Below are 24,755 nucleotides of genomic sequence, written 5' to 3'. Positions count from 1 at the left end.
TCGTTTAAATCAATGAAAACAAAAATAACAATTAAAAATAAAGGGAAAGACAAAAAGAATGATGGATTTGATCATTTTTTTTTTATTTTATGCGTAATTTATATATTATTTTAAATTAAATTAAAGAGTCAATAAAAAGAAATTATAAAAATTAAGTATTTAATAGATTAAATTTAAAAATAAAAAAATAATAATTTTTTGATATAAGTTCAAAAGATAAAATATAAATAAGGTAAATTTAAATGTGTAAATGTCCGGGCCAATCCCGAGGGTAGTAAGTAGCATCTATTGGCCAAAATGCAATGATATAACAGCAGAGCAGATGCATAGATGGCCTGCCTCTCTCTCTCTCTCTCTCTCATCACTTGTCCATTTCCTCCAACTCCACGTTCATGTCGTTTGAATCTGGCCACCCATAACAAGACTTATGGCCCCTTGTGGGGTCTCTCCACACTTTATAAAATCAATCATAACATCATTATTTACGATTGATTTAGACCTGATCCAATTATTATTATTGTAAAATAAAAACCCTAATGTCAACCTGATCAAATTGTGTTGCATTCAACTGAGTGTCACGTCTTTACAATTATATATCAAAATTCATTCTATAATCCAAATGTTGTCAAGTAGGCCCTTTCACGAGCCTAATGGCCTGACCCAAACTCAGATTCAATGTCAATTAAATTTTAAATATTATATTCAATAATTAATGAGGTTTAAGTCAGACCCACTTATCTCAAACTTATAAAACAAGGAGCATTTTTAGTATAATAAGAGTGGTCATTCAGTCAAATAAGATTCCTAAAATTTTCAAATTGAACACTAAGACCAATTAAAATTGAGACCGGATCAATTCCATTTGGTCCAATTCTAATTATCGTATCCAAGAAAGTAAGCTCTAAGTTCAAAGAAAAAAATCTAAAAAGTTATCGAAAAAAGAAATCTACAAAAATAAATCACAGGTGCATGAAATTGGCGGATGATCGTGAGACCCAAGAGACATCAATCGAGTGATTTAAACCGAATAAGTAAGACCAAAAGATAACTACGTGACCTCACTCGAGACCTTCTCAAGAATACATATGTTACTCGATCACTACTATTTGAAAGATTTTTATCTATTTGAAAGATTTTTATGTCTAGACACAAAAGCCGCTCTCTCAACCACGCAAGAAACCCTTCTAAGAGACTATAAATCTTGAGATACTTGATCTCCCGACACTATTCACTTAAAACCATGAAAAATACAGTTAATCCTATCTCCAATATTATTGTCAATAAATCAAGAAAAGAGCTTAAAATACTCATCGTTGATTATAACTCTTTGTCAACCTATTAATCTCCTTCCCCCTTATAAATGGGTGACCACTCATCTAGTAAATATATACTCACAACTCTGCTTAGATTATAATTTTACTTATTTTCTATATTCTACATTTCAAACAAAAAGCTAATTTAAGCCTCGAAAGACCCACACAAAAGATCACCCACACCTCTTAATTGATTTTATTTTTTTTTAACAAATCATTTACAAACTTTAATCGAGACATTCTTTTGCAGAAATAAATTTATTATTGTATTTAAATAACAACACTAACAAAAATTAAATATTTTTTTCTATTTTTAATATAATTTAAAAAAATATATATGTATATAATATATATTTTAAACTTAATATATTATATATTATATTAATTACAATTCAATTTCAACCTTAAACCGTTTCAGACTGACCCGAATAAAAAATAAATTAAAATCTATAAGTGATTTGAGATGTGACTACCCCACCCCCCCAGCCCCGACAAAACCTCAGCCCGTAAAGCAAAAGGGACTCACTCGATATGACTTGACCACAGCCCACATTCTCTTAATCCACTGGGCCCTTTTCTCTGCACATTACATCATACGCTTTCAAAGAAAAATCTCATATTCGAACCCTTTTCTTATTTTGGGGGATTTAGTTCATGACTTGTCATAGAATTATCCTAAGCTCAGACAGATAAAAGGACTATTGAATAACGATTTTACTACTCAAGCCTAGCAAAGGGTAGATAATGTTATACTCCTTAGGTAGGATTTATCCTCAAAAATTAGTTATCAAAACATGTGTTGAAAAAATTATAAACCCTGTACTAAGAGTCTAAATTTTTAATGTAGAACAAATCTTATATCTTACAGTGTAACAGTATAATCAGAACCAACTCCATGTCTCTCATTTGCAATCGCGCGACAATGGAAGTGACACCGACATTGTAGTGTTCGTCAAGACTAGCTATGGTTAATGCACAACCTACTGTCATGAGCGTCAGACTATGGAACATAGTGGTATGTTATGATCAAATGCAAAGTATGGGACTTATCTAGTATCAAAAGTTTAAGCTCTTAATATGAAGTTTATAATCTTTTGGACACCCTTCCCTTGATAGCAAGTTTTTGAGAGTGAGTTTTACCCAAGAATTGTAAGAGATGGCACTTAGATGCAGTGAGAGAAACAAAGTGCGATGGAAGAAGAAAAAGAAGGAATGTACACTAAGAGCAGCAGCAGCAACCATAGTCAAGGCATCATGGAATTGGCTTCCACCCGCTTGAGCTACCTAACTGAACAGTTGCTCCCATCAGGACCCAGGATCTTAAACCTGCTCAAACCAGATTTACAACCTGAACTCAATAGACAAAACTGCTTGTAACACAGAGCAAAAGAGAGTGGTACCTCTCAAGAATAAAACTTTTCGCTCTTTTCATATTCAGATGAGAAAACAGAGTCAGTTAAAGTTGCTCGGCCTTGAGGAGGTTTGAACTCTGATTGAATTGGTAGAGACCACTATAAGCCTCTTACCAGAGGGTCACTTGAGGAGATTTCAAATGAACGGAATAAAACCTCACACATCCACTTAGCATGGGGCGGTTTGCTCTTTGAAGCTTTCAGTTGCTAGGGTTGCTAGGGGTACATAACCAGTCGTCTCTTGCAAATTCTTAGGATAATCGCTTTGCAATTACCACTTCTACTAGTGAGATTGGGTGAAGAAAAGTGGGCAAGCGTCCAAGGTAATGAATGCATACGCTCTTATGCCTACATCGATGAGCATCCAATGCTCATTTTAAACATAAACGAGAATATCGGTGTCTCTTAATCCCAATATAACCGGGTGATGACAAGGAATTGCAGCAACTAGAAAGAAGGATCACATGTACAAACTGTAACCATGCCACAGACATTAAACATCAAGATGTAAGGACAGAATTACATACATTATCAACTACAAGTGTACTAGTTTTTTAATTAAGCAGGACAGAATTTTGAGAACACTTACACCTTATCGATGAGATAAGCCTTCCCATGCTTGCAGTGAAAGGACTGGCAATGCAAACAAAAGCAATGGGTTAAGGATAAGTGCTTGTCAATTTACCGGAAGAATTAACAGGCATGAATAGGATACCAAGGGCAGAGTAAATAAGGAAGATGAATCTATATAAGTTTCCAGACTTGAGTTGCTGTCAAAAATGAGTGCAGCTAGGTAGTTCCTCTTAGTCTGGACAGTAACATGGAGACTTTATTTATGAGAAGAAGAAATCATATTTAACTGCATATAATCTGGTAATCAGTGATTCCATTAACGACACGTATTTCTTCCACAAGTTTTAACATCACATGGTGCGGTTTATCGTGTGAAACATAGATGAAGGGATACATAGAAGGTAGGAAACAAAAAAATTGAGAACTAACAACAAAATATACGAGTTTAATCAAAGTTAAAACATTGGATAATATAACAGACACAGCAACAGCTATTAATTATGCAAACATAACCAGCTTATATGAGTCAAAAAGCATTCAATTACAATTCTTTTCAACAGAATGCTAAATCAAGATCAGATTCAATTTCGGTTTCCATTTGCGTCTTACAAGTTTTGACAGTAGCCAAAGTGATCGTTCATTAAAAAACTCAGAAACAGGAAAGATCCATTTCCATTTGTTTCTTACAAGTTTTCATAGTAAAGATCCGTATAATGCCACAGCAAGAGAGAGCCAAAATGATCGTCCACAAAAATTCAGAGACAAGAAAGAGACAGATAGGAACCTTTGGCATGATATCTTTGCAATAGCCAAATGGGTTTAGCAGTGTTTGCAGCGATAGGCGTTCCCTTTAAGAGTGATCAAGGAAAGCCTATCCATGTCTCTATGTACAGAAAAAGAAGCCACCGAGTAAATCCAAGAAAGCCAGAACAGAGTGTTTCAGATTACACAGATCAAATCAAGAGAACACAAGGGGGAAAAAAAAAGCAATAGATGAACAGAAGATAATGCAGACTAGATATACAAGAGCGGGGCTGGGCCTGTTTCTTCTGCAGACACAGGTGCCTTCGGAATTGGGACTTATCCCTTTTACTCAGGGGAAAATATATGTAATACTATTCATCATTGTCTGCTATTGAATGTGCGCATTACATCTGATGTTAAGAGCTCATCAGTAAGTATACCAAAACGAGATTGAAACTAGGATGAAAGAAAAACAACAAAGAATGTACAGTTAAAAACACTTTGATTAACTCCCAAACTGAATGACTGCCCCAAAAAACCAGCGAAAGAACACCAACAGCAGCGAGCATAGTCAAGCCTCATCAGCATCGCTTCCACCTGACTGAGCTTCCGGACAAAATGTATAGCTGCTTCCATCAGGACCCAGGATCTTAAACCTGCTGAAACCAGATTCAGAACTCAAATTCATCAACAAAAATTGTTTTAACATGAAGCAAAACAGTGGTACCACCTCTCAAGAATATATTTCCCTTCCTTGTACTTTTGGCCCTTCTCCTTTGCAGCCTCCTGAAGTTAGGAGGAAGATACATTAACGAAAATTTCTAGAACTTTTGGAGAAGAGAATAAAACAAATGAAAGCTATCTTACATATTTCCAACCCACAATTGAGCCACATCGAACACAGAATATGTCAACAACAGTATGCAATCCAGTCATCATTATCCGGTCTTCTTTTTCTCCAACGGTAACATTTTCACTGACAGGCATTGAGAAAGAACAAAAGTCAATTCTCGCATTAATCAGGAACAAGAAGCATGCCACGTCTGCATCTTCTTGAGGTTATCAACAGATCGAATATAAAGATAAAGTAGTGATTGGTCATTGATTAGTTTCCATGTACAATCGCATGTTAATCAGATGAACATCCAATAAATATTGGTGCCTCAGCAAGGAATTCCAGCAACTAGAAAGAAGGAATTCAAAATGTATTCATGCAGCATTAATAGGTTCTGACTGTAAGCATGGTAACCATTAAACGTCAAGATGCAAGGTCTGAAATAGCCTACACCCTATCAACTACATGGTTCTAATTTTATAAGCAGCACAGAAGCTGCAAATACTTACACCTTATCAAAGAGATAAGCCTTCCCATGTTTGCAGTGGAACAACTGGCAATGCAACCAAAAGCAATGGGTTAGGATATATGCTAATCAATTTAGAGGAGTAATTAACAAGAATGGATAGGACAGCAAGGGCAAGGCAAAACACGGAATAAAGATGAATCTAGATAAGTTTCCAAGTTTAAACTTCTGTCAAAACAAGTGCAGCATGGTAGTTAGTGTAAGTCTGGACAACAAGACAGAGGCATTCTTTATGAGAAGAAGAAATAATATTTAGCATATAATCTGGTAATCAATGAGTCCATAAACAACACAGATTTCCTTCACAAGTTTAAACATTGCCTGGTAGGCTTTATCCTATGAAACATGGATGCAAGGATCTATAGACAGTAGGAATCACTCAATCGGGAACTAATTACAAAATTTACAAGTTTAACCAAGAACATAGGATGATATGAAGCAAACTCATAGCACGCCTCAGGGATCTCTATTTTCTTTTTAATAGAACGGAAAATCGATATTAGATTCCCTTGCTCTTAAACAAAAGCAAACCCCCAAACAGGTTTTCCTAAAATCAGTTTCCATTTCCAACTGCTTCTTACAAGTTTTGCCAGTAAAGATTAAAATGCCGCAACCAGAAGCCCAAATCGCTCATCAGGATATTTTCATTTGCTTTCAACAAATTTTCAAAGTGAAGATTCGAATAATGCCACAACCAGAGGGCCAAAGTAATCATCCTTGAAAACTCAGAAACAGGAAAGAGACAGATAGGAACCTTTGACATGATATCTTCGGCTACAGCCAAATGGGTTTGGCAGTGTTTGCAGCTATAGACGTTCCCTTCAAGAGTGATCAAGAAAACCCTACCCATGTCTCTATCTACAGAACGAAGGAATCAATCTCCCTATCAGAAACCGGTAAATCCAAGAAAGCCAGAAGAGAGAGCTTCAGATTACACCGATAGATTGAAGGGAATACAGGGAAAAGAAAAACCTACAGAATATAAGAAAGGAAATCAAGAATGAACGAGGAAGGATTCTAGGGTTTACCAGCAACTAATACAAAGCACGTATACGAATCAGGCAATCGCCATGTACAAATTGGATCCGTACCGTCCTCTCCCCCCTATTTATAGTCTGAGAGAGAGAGAGATTGACAAGAAATCCAGAATTAAATACTCGAAATTGATTTTCAACTTTTTTTTTCAGGTAGTTTGAGGTCTTTGCACTTTTAGTCCCTAGATTTGCCAATATTCCACACCCTTCCACACTTAAGCATTAACCAAGTAAGATTATATCGACAGCCCGATAAATTACTCTTCAGAGTTCACTTTATGTAAAATTATGTATTAATTTTTAAATTCTTATTTTAATCCCAACCCATTACCTCCTCTGACCACCCTGACCATCGCCTCAGCTCTTTCTTTTTCTCTCGCACCATATACACATATACACACACAAACTCATACACCATATATATATATATATACACTCACACACATATATATATACACACACACAATTTCATGGTCGTGGCCATGGAAACTGACCCACCTCGCAGAGAGAGAGAAATAGGACATACGCACACACACACACACATATATATATACACACACAGTCACACACACGCATGGCTGCGGCCATGGAACCTCCGCACCGCGAGATGCAGAGGTTGTAGAATCCCCCGCACCTTGCGGTGTAGAGGTTCCATGGTCGCGGCTGCCATGACCGCGACCATGTGTGTGTGTATATATGTGTGTGACTGTGTGAGTGTGTGTGTATATATAAATGTGTGAGTGTGTGTGTGTATATATAAATGTGTGTGTGTGGGTCGGCCATGGCCACAGCCATGACATCGTGTGTGTATGTATATATATATGTGTGTGTGAGTGTGTATATACAGTACATGTGTTTGTGTGTATATATGTGTATATGGTGCGGGAGAAAAAGAGAGAGGCAAAGCGGTAGTTGGGGTGGTCAGAGGAGGTAATGAGTTGGGGTTAAAATGAGAATTTGAAAATTAATGCATAATTTTACATGAAATAGGCTGTGAAAAGTAATTTGTCGGGCTGCCAATAGAATTTAATATCATGCCAAACACATGTTTTTACTTTTATATTTTTATGTTTTTTTATTATTATTTAATTTTTTTATTATTTCGATCTTAGACTTATATTTTCAAAACCAATTTATCTTATGTGTTTTGATTTTTTTTATAATAATTTAAATTTTATATTATTTTAATTATTCTTTTACATTATATTTTCAAATCAATTTAATCTATCCAATTTTTTTTTTCAAAAATTATCAGATTTTATCTCAAGTCAATTTTCTTTTTAATTCTTTATTTTTTATTTTATATATCTGAAGGGTAATAATTTTAAATATTGATTTGGGGTAATTTTGTCTAAAATTAATTTTATTTTCTTAATTTTACTGTGAATAATTTATTTATAATATTAAATATCTTTATTAATTAATAATAAATATACCATATCCTAAAATATTTTAATATAATTGGAGTGTTTGAGACTAAGATAAGAGGCAACAGAGCATAATATGCTTAGGAGTGTGAAACGTTGCAACATTTACAGAGATGGGAACAAAGATACAGAGTAGTAATCAATCCATGGCTGATACAAGTAAGAGATGGATGGCCGGCACAAGCCACTGAAAGTTGAAGATCTAAGAGAAGAGTCCCAAGGTGTCAAAAATGGTTGTGTGGAGCGGATCACTCAAGTGGGTCGCCCAGTTGTTGAGCGGCCCTTTGCCGGTGGCGGCCGCCTGGATGGCAAAGCCCAGGAAGGCCACCATGGCGAGGCGGGCGTGCTTGATCTCCGCCAGCTGAAGCGTCGCCTTCTTCTCCGGATCGGAGGCCAATCCCAGTGGGTCGAAGAATTTGCCGCCGGGGTACAGCCTCTTCTCCGGGTCGAGCTCGCCGTTCCTCTGGAACTCGATGTAGCCGATGACGAGAACCTCGATCCAGATCAGAGTGGTCATCGAGAATGGAAGAGGCTGTCCGAGGTACGATGATCCTTCTATCAACTCCACCTGATCAATCCATACATGTATTAATATAGTTCAATTATAGATTAACCGCACCAATTACATTAATATACGTATATATATATATATGCACGAACCTTGCCGGCATCTTGCCAGGTGACGCCGGTGAGCCACTCGACGGTGAGAGCGCCGAGGGTGGCCAACATGGCCCACCGCCCATGGATGAGCTCGCACTCCCGGAACCTCTGCAGCCCGAAGACCTCCGTGTACGGCTGAAACGGCGTCGACTTCACGTCGGAGGTCTCGAACCGGGTCCCGATGATGTCGCCCGCCTGGTTCTTAGCCAAGTTCTGGTCCAACGAGTCGAAGTCGTACTGCAAGTACTCCGCCGGCTTTCCCAGACCGAACGGGTCGAACCCGTAGTCTCCGACCAAGCTGCCGTCGAGCCATTCTGGGGCTTTGGCTCCCGGGTACCAGAGCGGGCGGTCCACGCTCGGCCTCGAAATCGACTTCTTCGGCTTTGCCTTCCTGGTTCCGAATCCGAACCGCGCCTGCACCCGACCCGAGCTGGAGTGGACGTCGGGGAGTCGCGTGCCGAGGAAAGACGACGTGGCGGCGGCGGTGGTGGAGGCCATGTCTGTGCACAAACGTGCGCCGGGGGTGCGAGGATATGGGGGATTGGATTAATGGATTGATTCTGCGCTTGGGTTTGGGAGCTTCGGGTTATAGTTGGTGATGGGGGTTGTAGATTTTTGGTGGGCCTATCAGATTATCTGAGGAGTGGGTTTCCAGCCGTCGGATTGAAGAGCGTATCCATCTGACGGTGGAGAGAGCCTCGGCCTTATCTTTTCCTTATCTGCTTGTGGAATCTGCCTGATTTCTACTGGTTTGCTGGGCTGCTTGTGTTGTGGCTCACATTCACTTGGGCAGAAACAAAATCTGTGTGTCTCTCTAAGTTGCTTTTTTGCCTTTTTTTTCCCTTTTAATATTAATTTAATTTAAAATTTATTTTGATATTTAATTATTATTTCGAATTTAGGATATAGAATTTAAAGTTTATAATTTAAGTTAGCACAGACATTTGAAAGAATTTTTCTTAAAAATCTTATGTAATTCATGTACTTACAAAAGTGTAGGTTAATACTAATTTTAAAGCTAATTATCAGCATTTTCAAAAAAAATTATGAACTATTAAACTTAAACTGTAGAAACGTTTATAACAGTATTTTTAGAAAGATGAAAGAGGTGAATTTTTTAGGTTAAATAACATAAATAGTCAGTGAACTTTGCACTAAAGAATAAAAAGGTCAATGAAATTTAATTTGTAGCGAAAAAATTATTGACTTCAATTTAGTATACAATTTCATAAATATCGTCAATTACTTTTTAAAAAAAACAAATGAAATGCTGATATTTTTGTAATTTAATACAAAGTTTAATAATATTTTTTATATTTTTATACAAAGTTCAATGACTATTGATCATGTTAAGCCGTCCACATTGTTAATCATGCCAACATTCTTAAGCTTCTTTTAACGACAATTGACTGTAATTATAAATTATATATTAAATAGAAGTTGAGTGATATTTTAACTACAAATTGAAGTTTTGTAATTTTTTTATAGTTTAGTGTAAAGTATAGTGACTATTTATGATATTTAGCCCAACTTTTTATTGTTTAAAGCTTAAAGCTACATATAAAAACTAAAGTTAGACCAACAAAAAGATAAATATACATATAGTTAAAATGGGAGGTTTTAATGCTAAATATAAGTTAAAAAATTTGTTAGAAAAAATCTAGCCAAACCAACTTTTAAAATATTGAGATGCTTTGTTATTTTACTTGTGTACTAATTATTTAAACTTAAATTATATCTGTGTCAATAACATTTTTCTTAAATCGATACCAAACATATATGACAATATTCGTTACCCAATCACTTAAAATCATTATTGTTGAGCCAACTTGCTGATATTAATTAAGTTTTGATGATTAACAAAAATATTTTTATGATATAAATGTATTTCTTTCTCATATAAAAAATAAATTTATTTTGAATTAAACGTAGGTATAAAGAGTACATTTATTTTGAATTAAAGGTGGATTGTCTTTAAACATATTTTCTACTTTTGATCATTTATATCTCAAAAGTTTATATTTGAATTTTTATTTATTTATAAATATTTTTATTACTTATGCAAAAAGTATATTTATTTTGAATTAAAGAAGAATTACTTTTAGACATGTTTTCTCTTTCTTATACAAAAAGTAATTTTTTTTTTAATTAAAGAGAATTGGTTTTAGACATGTTTCTCTTACTCATACAAAAAAGTAAATTTATTTTGAATTAAAAGATATTATTTTTAGACATATTTTCTTGTTTTAATCATTTATATCTCAAAAGCTTATATTTAAATTTTCAAATCTTAATTTCTTATGCAAAAAAGTAAATTTATTTTGAATTAAAGGTGAGACATGCTTTTTTATTGTTTGATAAAGTCTAAACATTTTTTGAATTTCAAATTTCATATTAATCATTTCTTTAGTGACTAAAATGCTTATAAATACCCCTCAAACTCATTTTTTGATTATCCATTGCACATATTGTACATCCAAAACTCCTAAAAACTCTCAAGCTAATTTCCAAGCATTCCAAAACTCTCAAAGATTTATTGTTCATCCACCGAAGAGTAACAAGGTAAGAGGAGGAAAGTTCTTCAAGTCTTCTACGACAAATCCAAACTTTTCCATTTGAGGTTACAAATTTATTTATTTAAATATTATTACCTTGTATAATTTATTCTTAGTTGTTTATTTGTGTACAAGTGTGGACAAATTATTTAATTATTATTGAGTATTGTATAGGTTTCCTAGATCCGTTAAAATATAGGTGAATCTAGTTTCCAAGGTAATCCAGAGAGAAAACCTTGGTATAGTGGTTGCCCAGAACCCATTATAATCTATGCTTGTATCTAGTTTCCAAGATGAGCTAGTGTGAAAACCTTGATGATTTTGATTTAGTGGAACCCCAATGGTGGTTAGACCTTGGGATAGTAGACTAGGTGTATGTAAAGACACTGAACTACTATAAATTGTCTTGTACCTCATTATATTTATTTTTCTTATATCTTGTGGTTTACATTTATTATTAATCTTAAACATAATTTATTATACTTATCAAATATATTTTTCAATAAAATATTTAATCAATAATATTTATTAAAATTGAGAAAAAATTTAATCACTCAATTCACCCCCTTTTAAATGGCCATACCCTAAGGGACCAATAATTATTAAGCAAAAAATTGAAAGTGTAGTAAAGATATTGTCCTCCTTTTGTTAGCATGATTAGTTATTTGTGTTAAAACTAATTGTAAGAATTTAATATTGAAAACAAAACATCAAGCACATAATCAAACACAAATATTTTATAAGAAAAACCCAAATTGGGAAAAACTATGAAAATAAAGAATAAAATATTACAATAATGATATTACTACAATAATTCTAAATTATTGGGTATCTATTTATAGATCTACCACTCATCTTTAGATGTATACAAAAAAAAATTATATAAATATATATTCTGATAAAAAAATGAGTAACGAAAAAAATAAATCCTCAATTGTAAATGTGTTCCAACCTCAATCAAATTTGAATTTCGAGTCACAATTATCACACTAATGTTAAACATGTCAAGGACATTGAATATTTTTCTTTTAAATTACATTTTTTACATTGTTTCCAAGTATAAATGATTGGTGTTGGCTGCATTACATGAAATACTAGAGAAAGCATCTATGGTAATTAGTTAATGGCTCTCGAGGGATTCTATTACAGATAAAAACTGATCCATGTAAATCGCTCTCATGAAATTCTAAGCTATTTCAAACGACAGGTTGATGAATGAAAATGAAGGAAGAAGAATGAAAGAGAGTGCTCTGCATAAGAAGGTAGGCAAAAATGAAGGGGAAAATCAGCAACAATCTTCTGTAGAATCAGTGGTGCATTGCTTTGCTTTCTTGTCACTTTCCTCCAAAACTCTTTGGTACTCCTTCTCACTGGCTGCTATTAGGTGTTTCACAGTGTCGAAGGTGGTAAGTCGAATGCTGCAAATGGAAAGAAAATAAGAAGAACGCGAAGATCAGAGAAGATGGATAGGTGCTATATTGAGAATAATGCGACTGATGATGGTATGAAAGTGGAAAGTATTAGCAGCCAACCCTGTTTTATGGTGCAAATCAACTCAGTATCTAACTATCTATCGATTAATCTAAACATGTCGTGAGAGGGGGAAACATATTATCCCCTCTTGGTCCTATAATAAAGAGGCAGAAACGATCCTTGGGGACCAAAACCACCAGGATTTCTCAATCATGAGAGTGATCCTTAATCCTTATTCCTTCATATAGGGCCATTGTATCCTTTTCCCGATTGCCCTCTTTGATCGCAATCAATACAATCTAGCAGCACTAAAACAGAACAAGCAATAAACTGATTGAATCTGAAAGTGAAACCTCAAAACAATTGGTTACAAGAAAGTATTTGATGAGCAGATGCAACAGAAACCTGCTATTTGGTAGATTTTTCAGTGCATTGGGAAGAAAACCCCTGTATAATCCAATTAAACCATCACGCGACACTATACCTGCGCCAGCAAGATTGAAGCAGAGAATTAGCAATTAGCTAAGCTTAGCTAGAAGTTCAGAAACCGAGCATTCCTATCAATTTTGATTAATGGGTTTCATGCTTACACTTGGTAACAGAACTTAGCTAATTGAGAGATCATTGCAACTATTAACTCAACCAAAAAACAGTCTTGACTTGTAAAGGGTACGTTTTGTTTTATCTGGTAGGCATATGTGTCAAAACCTAGAAATCTCCCTCAGAGGTCGAGTAATTTGCAAGAAGAGAGAGAAGGATAAACGGAAAATGATTCTCTCATGTATATTGAGGAGTTGATACAAGAGTTTAAATATCTGTCACTGACTATGTTGGCAACAACAAAACATAACAAACAAGTGGAAGAAATACTATCTATCTGACTGTGAGGGAAGAAAGAAAAGAAAGCATAAATGGAAGCTGTAGCTTTAGCTATCTTCGAGCAGTAGTTGAGTGACTTCACGGGAGGCAGCAGGGGAGTAATTGAGTGATACTCTGGAATACACTCGAGTGAGTACTGTAACTCTCTTAATTCTCTACAATATGTATGCTCTGGCAGATGCATGATAAAAACATAGGGGCACAAAACAAGTAGCCATTCAATTTGAAAAACTCTGTGAGCACAGGTATACTTTCTATATCCAAAAAAGGGAAAAGGAAAATGACTTGATGATTGGAAAATTAGGATTCTTCTGTTTTAGGAAGGACACATAGATGCCTAGGTGAAATGCTGAAAACTATTTTGGATATCATGTACATGAAATGAATCAAGCTGTGTTATGATCTAATTTTTAGAAATTTCTGTTAGTTTCAACACTTGGCATATCAAAGATTTCAGTTACCTGGGAAAGCATCCAAAACTGTCTCGTAAGGTGTACCTTTCATTTGCATTTGCCTTCTTACTGTATCCAAAGGATAGCACATAAGCGTTGAAAGAGTAGCCGACAACAGAGCTGTTACTAGAGATGTTTCAGTTCTCTTTTGATACTTCTCTGGCAAAGACTTCTTCATCCTGACAGATGAAATTCGTGATAAAAACATTATACTTTTGTATAGCGCTTAATTGGTGATAGGGAAGGCAATGCTGTAAGAGTAAGCTCACAAGTCAAAAATGCAAAAGTTCATAGCAATATAAGGTGCTATGCCAATAAGAGAAGGTCCAAGACCATTATAAAAGGAAGCAACTCCTTCCTCTCTTAGCATGTTGAAGGCAACCTGAAAACAATCCAATAAACGCCATTATACGTAGAGATCCTCTTATCTGAAACACAATTTTTTACTTTTTTTTTTTCGAAATGTTCAATTCAAGATGATTACTCTTACCTCTGACATTGTCTTATACCCGGGCTCAACAGCTAATCTTAACCTTAGGACATCTAGAGGGTAAGTTACCTATAAAGAGAAAAAGCTTCAATGATTATGACTTGTATTCACTAATATACATAAAAATAGAGTAAAAATAAAGTGAATACAAGATCTAAACACAGATAATCACCCATAAATTTGAGTTCATAGGTGATTTTATTTGCTATATCACTCACAAAAGTCGAAGTCATCCCAGCACAAGCACCAGCAAAGAGTCTTCCAATAACAGAGAGCTCCCCATCCTTCCCCCTAAAAAGTTTCTAGAAATTTAAAGGTAAAGCATATAAGACAATGTTAAGATTTTTGTTTTCTATTTGGATGAATGGTGCACTAAGATTTGTTTGAAATAGTTTTTTTCTCTTACCTTGTAGGCTTCATAAGAAAACAGCTGAACTGCACTGTAAGGTATGATGCGTATCACCTAGAATCGAAAAGGAAACGTTAAATGAAGACTCGAGAAAGAACTTGTCCAAAACCCAGCTGAAGTACATTCTACTGTTAGAAGGAATGCTTGAATGAAGGACCTGAGGAAGGTTGCCTTTCCAGTAACCTTTGATCCCCTCTTGCTTCCCTATCAATGCGAAGGCCTGAAATTAATACCCAGTAAGACCATACAACATCTCCCCTATAATTCATTGCAGGCATATATAAAAGCAATGACCGCAGATTGCGTACTGAAGTTTAGAGACTTCACAAGATCCAGATAAAATGCTTTACTTAAAAAAAACAGTTGGTTATCCATTTATACCACTCATGTAATGTTTATCCTTACTACAATCTGGAAATCAGAGAAAATCCTAAAGAATTGAAGCAAGGATAATTATCCTCTGAACTAGCCTTATTTCTGGTGGGCGCAAAATGAGACATGGAAAAGGAAGTGGAAGGAAAAGTAGATGGATGAAGCTTAGTAAGGAATTATATAAGCATGCGCTACAGAGTACACAGCTTATAGATCGAATAGCAAAAGCTTTTATAACACCAAATGAAGATCACAAATTGATGAAGTTGAAACATAAGACGAATAGCCTCACTGATCATTTCCACTGACCTTAGGATGCGTTTGATAGGGGTGGAAAATGAGGATGAAATTCATTTTCCATCTAAATTCTAATAAATTCTATCAAACAGCTTTTCAATTCCATGGAATTCGAATTCCATTTTAGTTCAAAAAGTGAAGATTTTCCTTAAAATCAAGGAATTGGAATTCCTAAGGGTTGGGGTGAGAATTAGAATTCTATGGAATTGAACCACCTCTATCAAACGCACCCTTGTATCAAACTCTTTGATGGGGATAAGACAAAACAAAGACTAAATGGAAAAGAAACTAAACTAATAAGCTGTGGGATCCAAAGAAGGGTAGGCTAGCTGCCATCAATGTTGAAATAAAAAGCCAATAGAACCCTAGAAGCAGAGTGAAGATAGTTCACAAGGTGGAACGAACAGCCTGTATGATCAACTTCACGAAGATGATTTGGGACTAAAAGATGGATATCGTACAGACTCCTAGGATGTAATGGCAGTGCTCTACTAAGTTTGCAATATAAGCCAACTTTCTACCCATCTTCTTGCCTCCGACTATCAATGAAATTGTGCATTGCTCTTGTGTCATTCGATTAATGGAATTGAACATGAATAAGATCAAGTGTGAGGGATCTATTACATGATAAAGAATTGAGAAAAACAGAGCATTGGGATATGGAACGACTACATACCTCAATGAACCCGATTCCTTTCTTAGCAACCTCTTGCCCTGCTCGTAACCCATGAGTCTGCAAACCAACAAAGATCATTAGATTGATAGAGACTAACAAGCAACAATCCCAACCAAATTAGAAGACACTCTGTCGATAATAAGATTAACTTCTCCCCGCCACCAACCCGTCAAATCGCTACTGACTCTCACCTCAAATTTCTGAAATTCAATGAATTCTACTGAATCTTCTCCTTCTCTGGAGAGAACCACCACAAGTGACTATACTAATGAATATACACACTACACCAAACCATATCAGCATAAGAGACGAATTATTTGCTCCAATCATCCTGCTCTTCCCTAACTCTTGCAAATTATCAGAACAATGATTTCTTTTTATTGCATCGTTCTAATTTACACATAATTTAGAGGATGTTTAAGTCAAATTGCATCATCATACTTAATCATCTGCGAACAAAAGCAAACTCCGAAACAGCAAGAAATCACCAGAATTCAAACGGAAGTTAAAGTAAAAGGATAACAACAGTACCTGCATAAGAAGCTTGATACGGTCGAGAGGCGCGGTGACGGTCTTCGCAGCGGCGCCGGCGACGGCGCCGGCAGCGAAAAGCGTGGCTTCTCTGGGCACCAGCGCGAGCATAGCCAGCGGGTGCTTGAAGAGCTGGGAAGTCGTCGCCGCGAACTCTCTCCTTTCGGCTCTCTTCTCAGCCAAGGAAATGCAGGCGAAGCCGCCGTCGCTCCATTTTTGGTCTTTAGTTGTTTCGAAGGTAGAAATACCGAGGGAAGAAGGTTCGACACCGGGTATGTTTCGGAAAACCAGAATGGCTCCGCTGGATCCCTGGTTCCCGGGCCGGGTTCGAACAAGTGGAAGCTCCATGGCTCTTCTCTGTAAGAAGATAAGAGTTGTTGCTGGTTTCTGATTCGGTCAGACTTCAAGGCATTGCGGCCTATTTATAGTGTGTGAACTGAACGTTGAAATTCCGTTCCCCTGAAAAGGGAATATTGCACTTACAGCCCTCCACTTTACACTAAATCGTACTTTGGCCCTTGATTTTTGAGTTATGCTACGAAATTCCTTGTATCAAATGGTCTCGGTTTGAGCTCCAAATGTCAACTTGTCCAGTGCTTGGTTTTGCCGCTGCTCCGCATCCCCTCAACCAGCTTTCATTCAAGTCCTTCTCATTTTCTTTGCGTTTGTTGGTGACTGCGAGGCATCATGAGTTTCATGTTAAGTTTTTAGTGATGATTTCCAGTCATTACGAATTTTAGGTTAAGTTTGTGGAATCCTGAAACTCAAATTCAATATCTTGATCCATTTTCTTTGGCATGGTTAGAGGAATGACTAGACCAAGATTTCTTTCAATAAGATTTTTTGTGATTAATGAACCTTGCTCATGCTTTTTGTTTGGGCTTTCCACGTATCATTGTTTTTATGATTTTTTGTTTTCTTGACACTATTAATTGGAGAAGTCATGTTATATTTTGCTTTTGTTTTTGAAGCTTTCTAGTTTATTGGGTTTTGTTGGTTTAGTATTTGTTGTAATCTTTCTTTTAAGAAAAATTATTTTGGAAAAAACATCATACTCAGGAGAAAATATCATTTCGGGGTTTTTTTTTTTTTTTAAAGAATGAGTTCTTCCGAACAACATTACATCTCTCATCCAAAAAGGTACTGTACCCCTGCATGTGCATGCCATGTGTCCCAATTACCAACTAACAGCTATAAGGACCTTTTTCTTATTTTTCTTCCCGACTGTCAAATTTTGGAAACACCAATAACACAAACTCTCCCCCCCAAAAAAAAAACATCTTTCTCCTAGACAACACTTCACTACATCCTACCGCTAATTTATGCATAATTTTATCTACATCCAGACATCACTGCAACATTTCTTTACTTTAGTATTAAAAGATTAACACGAAAAAAGTCTCCATGTGCATTCTAACTTTTTTTCTACCTTGCAGGTCTTCTCATTGGCCGATAATTCAATTCTCTCGAACAACTTTCTACCGTACAAGCCTTGTTCCCTGTCAAATTTTACTAACTCTTGAAGTTTCTCCCGCAATATTAATTTTAATTGTTATATTCAATCAATTACAATATTATGAATCTTTTCTTGAAGTCTCACCTAGACCCAATATCTCTTAGTATAATTGTCCATATGCGTATTTACAATAATTTATACTTAGCATATACATACATACATATGTATTTATCAAAACTTGAAAATTTTCATTTTATTGATTGCTAAACATAGACAGTAAGCAACCCTTTTGATGCGACAACACATCTGCTAATCATAGGAAATTAGCAAATGACATCACCAAAAAAAAGAAAAAAAAAAAAAAAAAAGCCCAGCACATGATCACTGGCTGCAGCTTCAATGGTACCCATCTCAGTTTTGAAGCCACAGAGCCTCCCTATATACGTAGGGAAGACAGCAAGGAAGCTCAACTTATGGTATTGGTGGGTGATAGAGAAGGAGGGCAATTCGAATAAAAGAATTTAACAAACGCATCGAATCTGTCCTTTGTCATCATCTTCATCACTTGACGGCCAGCCAGCCACCTACTGCGCCAAATGGCCTGTGTCTGCATTAATTCACATGCACGAGTTACAGTTACTACATGAACACTACTTTGGATCTATAACAATATAATAATCAAGTACAAGGTTTCAAATAGAAGTTGCAATTAATATTGTCAAAACTCATGAATTTTACACTTGGATTCGTGTTTCTACAACGTTAAGATTCTAGACTAGGTCCCAAGACACCATTTTTATGTGCATTAAGAGATGGATTTAGTTGGCCAAATTTATATATTTTTTTTATGTGATTTCAAGTCTCTTTACGTGATTATTTGAATTTTTTTGTTATTTTAATTATATATCTGAATCTATATTTTTTAATAAATTTAATTGATATTTTAATATTTTTTTGTGTAATAACCTGAATTTTCATTATTTCAATTACACCTCTAAACATGTATTTTCGCGTCAATTGAACTCATATATTTTAACGTGAACAAAGTATGATGTGTATTTTATTATATTATTTTATTTTTTTTCACATAAAAGTAAAAATATTAAATTGACTCAAAAATGCAAGTTTAATAGTATAATCGAAATAATAAAAATTTAGATTGTCGTATGAAAAAAATGTTAAATTACACAGATTAAATTGACTCAAAATCAAATTTAAAATTATAATCGAAATAGCAAAAAAATTAAATGGGTACGAAAGAGTAAAAATATAAATATGGCCTAAGTTACTTAGTTTTCAAGTAACAAAAATAAAAATATTGACGGATGGCAATTAAATCTCTTAAAGATCAAGATGATACATGTGCCCCAGTGTTATGTTTTTTTGATAAATAATCATATATCATCATTTTTTTTTTTTGAGATTGTCATTCTTGCACAGTCTCCTACTTGTACCCTTAATTTCGGTAAATGAAGTAAATTGTATATAGAGATTTTGTCTCACTACTCAAGATAAGGAATTTTTGATAAATAAAAAATGAATTCTAGAGTGATTTGAGAAATATGGATCAACACTGATCAAGAGAATAGTCATAGGTCACATTTTAGAAAATGGTTCAATGGAAATTATGCTCAACCTATATAAGCCATAAATTTTCAAGATAACGAGACAAGCCTAAGACTTTTAACTCATTTATTACTCTTCTCTCTTGCTTGTTCTTTAATATATTAGAATAAAAACCCGTACTTATAAGAGTTAGTAGCTTGGTGTCTCGAATCTCGGTTTCTCATAATATTATAATGACATGCAAAAAATAAAGCAGCCATGTTAATGGATGATTACTCAATAGATGCTTACTTAATGGCGTTTGAGAAACGAAAAAGCAGGCTCCGATAACAACGTAGCAGAGCAGAAGAACTAATCCTTTCATGTAATGAGAAGTTCCATCCTACAGAGATTAATTAACAGTAAATAAGATATGTTTAGTTCATGTTCTTGTTCTTGTTAATTAATCAAATTAGCATTGATTTTGTTTAATTAAATCACCTGTAAAGTGAAGGCTGTGACAATGATGGCAAGAGCGAGGGAGCTGGTCTCAAGGAGATTGAAATCAAGGTCCATCCTGATACCGATTATCCAAGCAACCAGCACGCTTAATGGAACCTGTATTAAGTCAAAAAAACAGTATTAAGATCGATTAACTAACTAACATCTTAATCTTAGTCGGATTATGAACTGTAATTATTAACTCAGCTCACCACAAACATGGCGATTTGGGTTGCGGATCCAAGAGCAACTCCCAAAGTTATATCCTACGTTACAACAAAGTAATTAAGATTATTAAGCAGGTTAATATATAATCCCAAGAAATAATTAATGATTAGGGGGATTAATCCTTACCAACTTGTTCTTAAAAGCAAATATAATGGCTCCCGCATGCTCAGCTGCATTTCCAACAATTGGCAGCAAGATTATGCTGATGAAGCTTACAGAGAGGCCCCAAGTTGCTGATGCATCCTGTTTGATATATGTGGTAGCTAATTATTGCAAATTTAGATTGTTGAGAGGAGGTCAAATTGGGTCTAGAGTCTAGTTTTTTTTTTTTTTTTTATCATGGTGGATGCTTTTGCAAGCATCTTTAGGTTTGGACAATCGATACAAGCAATCGTGACTCTTTTATCATTATTCATTTATTTATTATCTCATTACTTCTATTAGCGACAGAATAAATAGATAGACGAGTAATTATTTGATTTGAGAAAAGCACAAAAAGGACGGGTACGTTGATGTGATTTATAAGGATCAATAAGATAAATTAGTCTCTTCTTAACTCTTTTTCTAGCTCAAATATAAGAAGAAATCACTATTTCTGATGTATTATCAGACATCATCTACTTGAACATTAGAATGGTGAGAACAAGAGCTGGGTTACCTCAATCGTCGCCACCACGTACTCCGACAAGAGGGCTATGACCGCCGTCATGCCAACTAGCCAAGCAAATCCACTGCAGAATCCGATCGCCGGTGGTTCTTCCGAGACCACATCGTCACTCTCATCTTCTTCCTGCTCACACACACATATTACATTAGCTTAGTATATATATAATCACCAATTTTACAAACCATAATTAATTCAGGACCTTTTAATTAACCTGTGCAGTATGATGCATGGCTCAAAGACTTGTCATCTAACTGGTTTAGTAAAAGCATCGTATTAATAATTAATCAAGGCTTAATTAAGAGATCACCTCTTGTGCCTCAAACAGCTGCCTGTGAGTCCACAATTGGAACACAATGTACACGAAGTAGGCGACCAGCATCACAATGCTACTGGCTCTCGACAACTGCAGCGTCGCTCTTCCGGCCACCGCATCGGACTTCACGGCGTATCGGAACATCAGTGGCAGCATGTGGCACAGCAGTGCCAGCAACAGCAAGAGTGAATTCACATCGGCTTGTTTCTGCAGCCATGCAATATAACAACACCATGCACCACCACCAAAGTCTTTATATCGAACAGCTAAAAGGAATGGGATTAATTAAGCAATAGGGCAACGTAATTAGTCTTACCCTCTCAAATTTTTGTTCATTGGAAAGGTTGGCGAGGCCACCACACAAGAGAGAAGTGCCAAGAACCAAGAGAAGGTTGGAGAGAATGGAGCCCAAGAGAGAGTACTTGACTACATCTACTTTGTGCTGGATCAGAGCAAGTATTGCTATTATAAGCTCTGTGGCATTTCCACATGTTGCGTTCAGAAGCCCTCCCACTGCAGCAACAACAATTTCCTCTCTAAATTAGGTTTAGTTTAGCAGGACCATCTCATAATATATTTTTCTTAATTCGATAAGAAAATGATGACTTTCGATCAGTGCTTAAACTTAGATGAATTAGTTACCTGTAGGACCAGTGTAGTAAGCAATTTGCCTGCCATAATTCATCAAAAAAATCAAAAAATTAAACTCGTATGAAAGAACAATACAATCATTTATGTCTGTGACAGTTACAAAGTCGTTAATTAAAATACTTGAATATTTACGAAACTGAAACAAGTGAACACGGTAATAGGGAAAAAACTGGTTTTTAAGCGTTTGAAACCCTTACTCTGTGAGGAAGCTGACACGTTCCGCCAATGGGGTGAGTCCAAGCAAGCTCAAAGCAAAAACCCATGGCTGTGACCAAAATTAATACACAACTAAACGATTATATATTGCTGCAATTAAACCTAGGGGTTCGTAGCTTAATTACATGGTAACATGGAGAAGTGATTAATGAAAAAAAAAACGAAAACCCTTAGGTTGGCATAATGGAAAGGGACATAAATCAATCTCTTTTGAGAGTTTAGACACAGAACTTTTGAATATTATTATCGGAAATTGTCTTTTTATTGACATTTAAATAACAAAAACAAAAGGCAAGAGCTAAGAAAGTCAATTGTAAATATTTAGGGGCGTTTGTTAAAATGAGAAAAATAAAAAATATCAAGATAAGTTTGTAATACTTTCTGGATCAAGATATAGAATGATTAAGATAAGCTTGGAAAGTATTCTAAAATTTTTATCAGATTATTTGTTAATTTTTTTTATATTCATTGATAATTATACTTTTTCTTTCTATATGTTTGTTAATATATAAGATAAATATTAAGATAAGAGTTTTTTTTATTAAAATATCTCTATTATCAAATTTATTTAAAATTATTTGTTAACATCAACATCAAATTTATGATTAAAATAATATTTTATGATTAATATGAATTATTAAAAAAATAATATTAAAAATAATATTTTATTTTTTAAATCCATGTTCAAAATATATATAGAGAAGGAGAAATTTATTTGGGAAAAGGAATTGTATTAGTTAATAAAATATATATAGAGAGAAAATTTTAAATTTTAAAAATTATCAAAATATATGATAATTTAAAAATGTATTAAATAATATTAATTGTAAGATTTAAATAAATAAATTAAATATCAGATAAATTTATCTAATAAAGAAAGTTAGATAAATTTATTTTAAAAGAGTGAGATAAGAGGTCACGTGAAGATTTTTTTAGATATAATCAAATAAGTTTAACAAATACGTTAAAAACACTAAACATTCAGAATATTTTTTATATCTAATTTTTTTTTCTTGTTTATCTTCGTTAACAAACGCTCCCTACCCTTCTCGAACCAAAGAAACAGTGGTGATATCAATCAAATTATTGTTAATTTCATATGATTTGGAGAAGGGGTCACTGTTTCATAAGCAAAGCCCAGATGGGAAACGAAGGAACTCACCCTTGCAAAGCCATAGAGCTCTGCAACAATGGCAAGTGGAATGGCGGGAAAGAGAATAGAGAGCTTCGTCCCCAGAATAACCTCCTGAAAGTTAGCCAGCAACTGCCTAACAAGCCCATAGGGGACCTTGGAAACCAGGGCTATATCGGACTTCTTGCGCAGCGACGAAGACGACATGTTGTGCGCCGTCCGGCCATGCTTCATCTCCTTGCTCATGCCCTTGATGTTGCCATCCTCCGTCAGCCATATTGCTTCTGTTGAAGCCATATTGCTATAGCAAAATATATCCAGCTGATGATGCTTATAATTTGCAGAATATTTGCTAGCTGATGATCTACGCAATTAATATAGCTAGCAAGAAGAAAGTACGCGATGCTCAGAGATGATCGGTTGCTATCGATATGTACGGCTATAAAAAGCCCTGTACGTAGGTTCATCTCTATCATCAGCTCATCCATCATCCTGAATTTTCCGGGAAGTTTCTCATTTTTGGTTTCTTGTACAGCAGCTAGCCATCTGCATATATGGGGCATGCCAAGTATGGTTTGTTTCTTTCTTTTCTTATTTATTTTAGCCGATTCCACCAAGATCGACTTATGATACAATAAAAGAGTGATTTTACAAAATTCCGCTTGTGATGCAATAAAAGAAGATCTAATAAAGTTTTTTAGGAAATATATAGCAATAGACAATTAGGTGTAATTGGCTCAATCCCGATGTAGTCACACCCTCCCTAGACAATTGAGATGCATGGGCTACTCCTACCCTTAAAGCTTCTTAATTCCTTTTTGGGTAGAGAAACCCTAGCTAGTTGATTGAACTATATTATATGTTATATTATATAGCTAGCTATCAGAGGTAATTTGTGGGTTATTAAGCACAAGCTTAGACATTGATCACTCGCTTAAAAATAAAGTTTAGAGATATATATATATATATGTATTAGAGCAAAGAGTTAATATATATAAAATTACGAGTATTTCTAATTAAATAACATAAATAGTCATTGAACTTTATACTAAAATACAAAAAAGTTACTCAATTTCAATTTATAGCCAAAAGGTCAATGAACTTCAATTTAGTATACGATTCTATAATTATCGTTATATGTTAAAATAGATTAACGAAATGATAACGTTTTTATACTTTAGTGCAAAATTTAGTAATTTTTTTGCGTAAAATTCAATTACCATTTATGTTGTTTAGCCGTCTACGTAGCCACGTTAACATTTCGCTAATATCTTTTAACGGTAATTGATTATAGTTATGGAATTTTATATTAAAATAAAGTTCAGTATCATTTTGACTATAAATTAAAGTTTAGTGACCTTTTATAGTTAGTTTAGTGAAAATTAAGT

General features: G+C 34.9%; 4 protein-coding genes across 7 annotated transcripts; all 4 read right to left on the bottom strand.

Annotated features, from left to right (window-relative positions):
- Nucleotides 1-2,578: 2,578 nt before the first annotated feature.
- Nucleotides 2,579-6,540, bottom strand: LOC127789677 (protein yippee-like). 3 transcript variants are annotated; one of them, XM_052318623.1, is made up of 6 exons: nucleotides 6,432-6,540; nucleotides 6,158-6,286; nucleotides 5,387-5,430; nucleotides 4,910-5,018; nucleotides 4,773-4,828; nucleotides 4,314-4,698 (listed from the first exon to the last, which is right to left on the bottom strand). In XM_052318623.1, the coding sequence occupies exons 2-6, from the start codon at nucleotides 6,251-6,253 to the stop codon at nucleotides 4,614-4,616; spliced, it is 390 nt and encodes a 129-aa protein (XP_052174583.1). In that variant the 5' UTR covers nucleotides 6,254-6,286; nucleotides 6,432-6,540; the 3' UTR covers nucleotides 4,314-4,613. The 3 variants fall into 3 exon arrangements, with proteins under 3 accessions (XP_052174585.1, XP_052174583.1, XP_052174584.1); XM_052318624.1 differs by having other exon boundaries at nucleotides 6,158-6,261; nucleotides 6,432-6,534; XM_052318625.1 differs by lacking the exons at nucleotides 4,314-4,698; nucleotides 6,432-6,540 and adding an exon at nucleotides 2,579-2,639 and having other exon boundaries at nucleotides 6,158-6,423.
- A 1,379-nt stretch (nucleotides 6,541-7,919) lies between these two features.
- LOC127791089 (chlorophyll a-b binding protein CP29.2, chloroplastic-like) lies at nucleotides 7,920-9,100 on the bottom strand. The gene is made up of 2 exons (XM_052320859.1): nucleotides 8,525-9,100; nucleotides 7,920-8,432 (listed from the first exon to the last, which is right to left on the bottom strand). The coding sequence occupies exons 1-2, from the start codon at nucleotides 9,020-9,022 to the stop codon at nucleotides 8,067-8,069; spliced, it is 864 nt and encodes a 287-aa protein (XP_052176819.1). The 5' UTR covers nucleotides 9,023-9,100; the 3' UTR covers nucleotides 7,920-8,066.
- A 2,988-nt stretch (nucleotides 9,101-12,088) lies between these two features.
- LOC127789684 (probable envelope ADP,ATP carrier protein, chloroplastic) lies at nucleotides 12,089-17,040 on the bottom strand. Of its 2 annotated transcripts, none has more exons than XM_052318634.1 (10): nucleotides 16,659-17,040; nucleotides 16,128-16,184; nucleotides 14,940-15,002; nucleotides 14,780-14,836; nucleotides 14,592-14,675; nucleotides 14,374-14,442; nucleotides 14,153-14,265; nucleotides 13,893-14,062; nucleotides 12,958-13,036; nucleotides 12,089-12,497 (listed from the first exon to the last, which is right to left on the bottom strand). In XM_052318634.1, the coding sequence occupies exons 1-10, from the start codon at nucleotides 17,004-17,006 to the stop codon at nucleotides 12,365-12,367; spliced, it is 1,173 nt and encodes a 390-aa protein (XP_052174594.1). In that variant the 5' UTR covers nucleotides 17,007-17,040; the 3' UTR covers nucleotides 12,089-12,364. The 2 variants fall into 2 exon arrangements, with proteins under 2 accessions (XP_052174594.1, XP_052174595.1); XM_052318635.1 differs by having other exon boundaries at nucleotides 13,929-14,062.
- Nucleotides 17,041-18,357: 1,317 nt separating this feature from the next.
- On the bottom strand, nucleotides 18,358-23,762 carry LOC127789728 (vacuolar cation/proton exchanger 3-like). Its single transcript, XM_052318681.1, has 11 exons — nucleotides 23,398-23,762; nucleotides 22,217-22,284; nucleotides 22,011-22,039; nucleotides 21,685-21,881; nucleotides 21,363-21,575; nucleotides 21,047-21,178; nucleotides 20,515-20,631; nucleotides 20,373-20,426; nucleotides 20,161-20,277; nucleotides 19,972-20,062; nucleotides 18,358-18,721 (listed from the first exon to the last, which is right to left on the bottom strand). Exons 1-11 carry the CDS (start codon nucleotides 23,662-23,664, stop codon nucleotides 18,699-18,701), a joined length of 1,308 nt encoding a protein of 435 aa, XP_052174641.1. The 5' UTR covers nucleotides 23,665-23,762; the 3' UTR covers nucleotides 18,358-18,698.
- Nucleotides 23,763-24,755: the final 993 nt, after the last annotated feature.

Source organism: Diospyros lotus, chromosome 14, assembly GCF_014633365.1.
Source record: "Diospyros lotus cultivar Yz01 chromosome 14, ASM1463336v1, whole genome shotgun sequence".
Taxonomy (NCBI): domain Eukaryota; kingdom Viridiplantae; phylum Streptophyta; class Magnoliopsida; order Ericales; family Ebenaceae; genus Diospyros; species Diospyros lotus.
The sequence above is the reverse complement of the archived record's forward strand: the minus strand, read 5'-3'. Positions and strand labels throughout refer to the sequence as shown.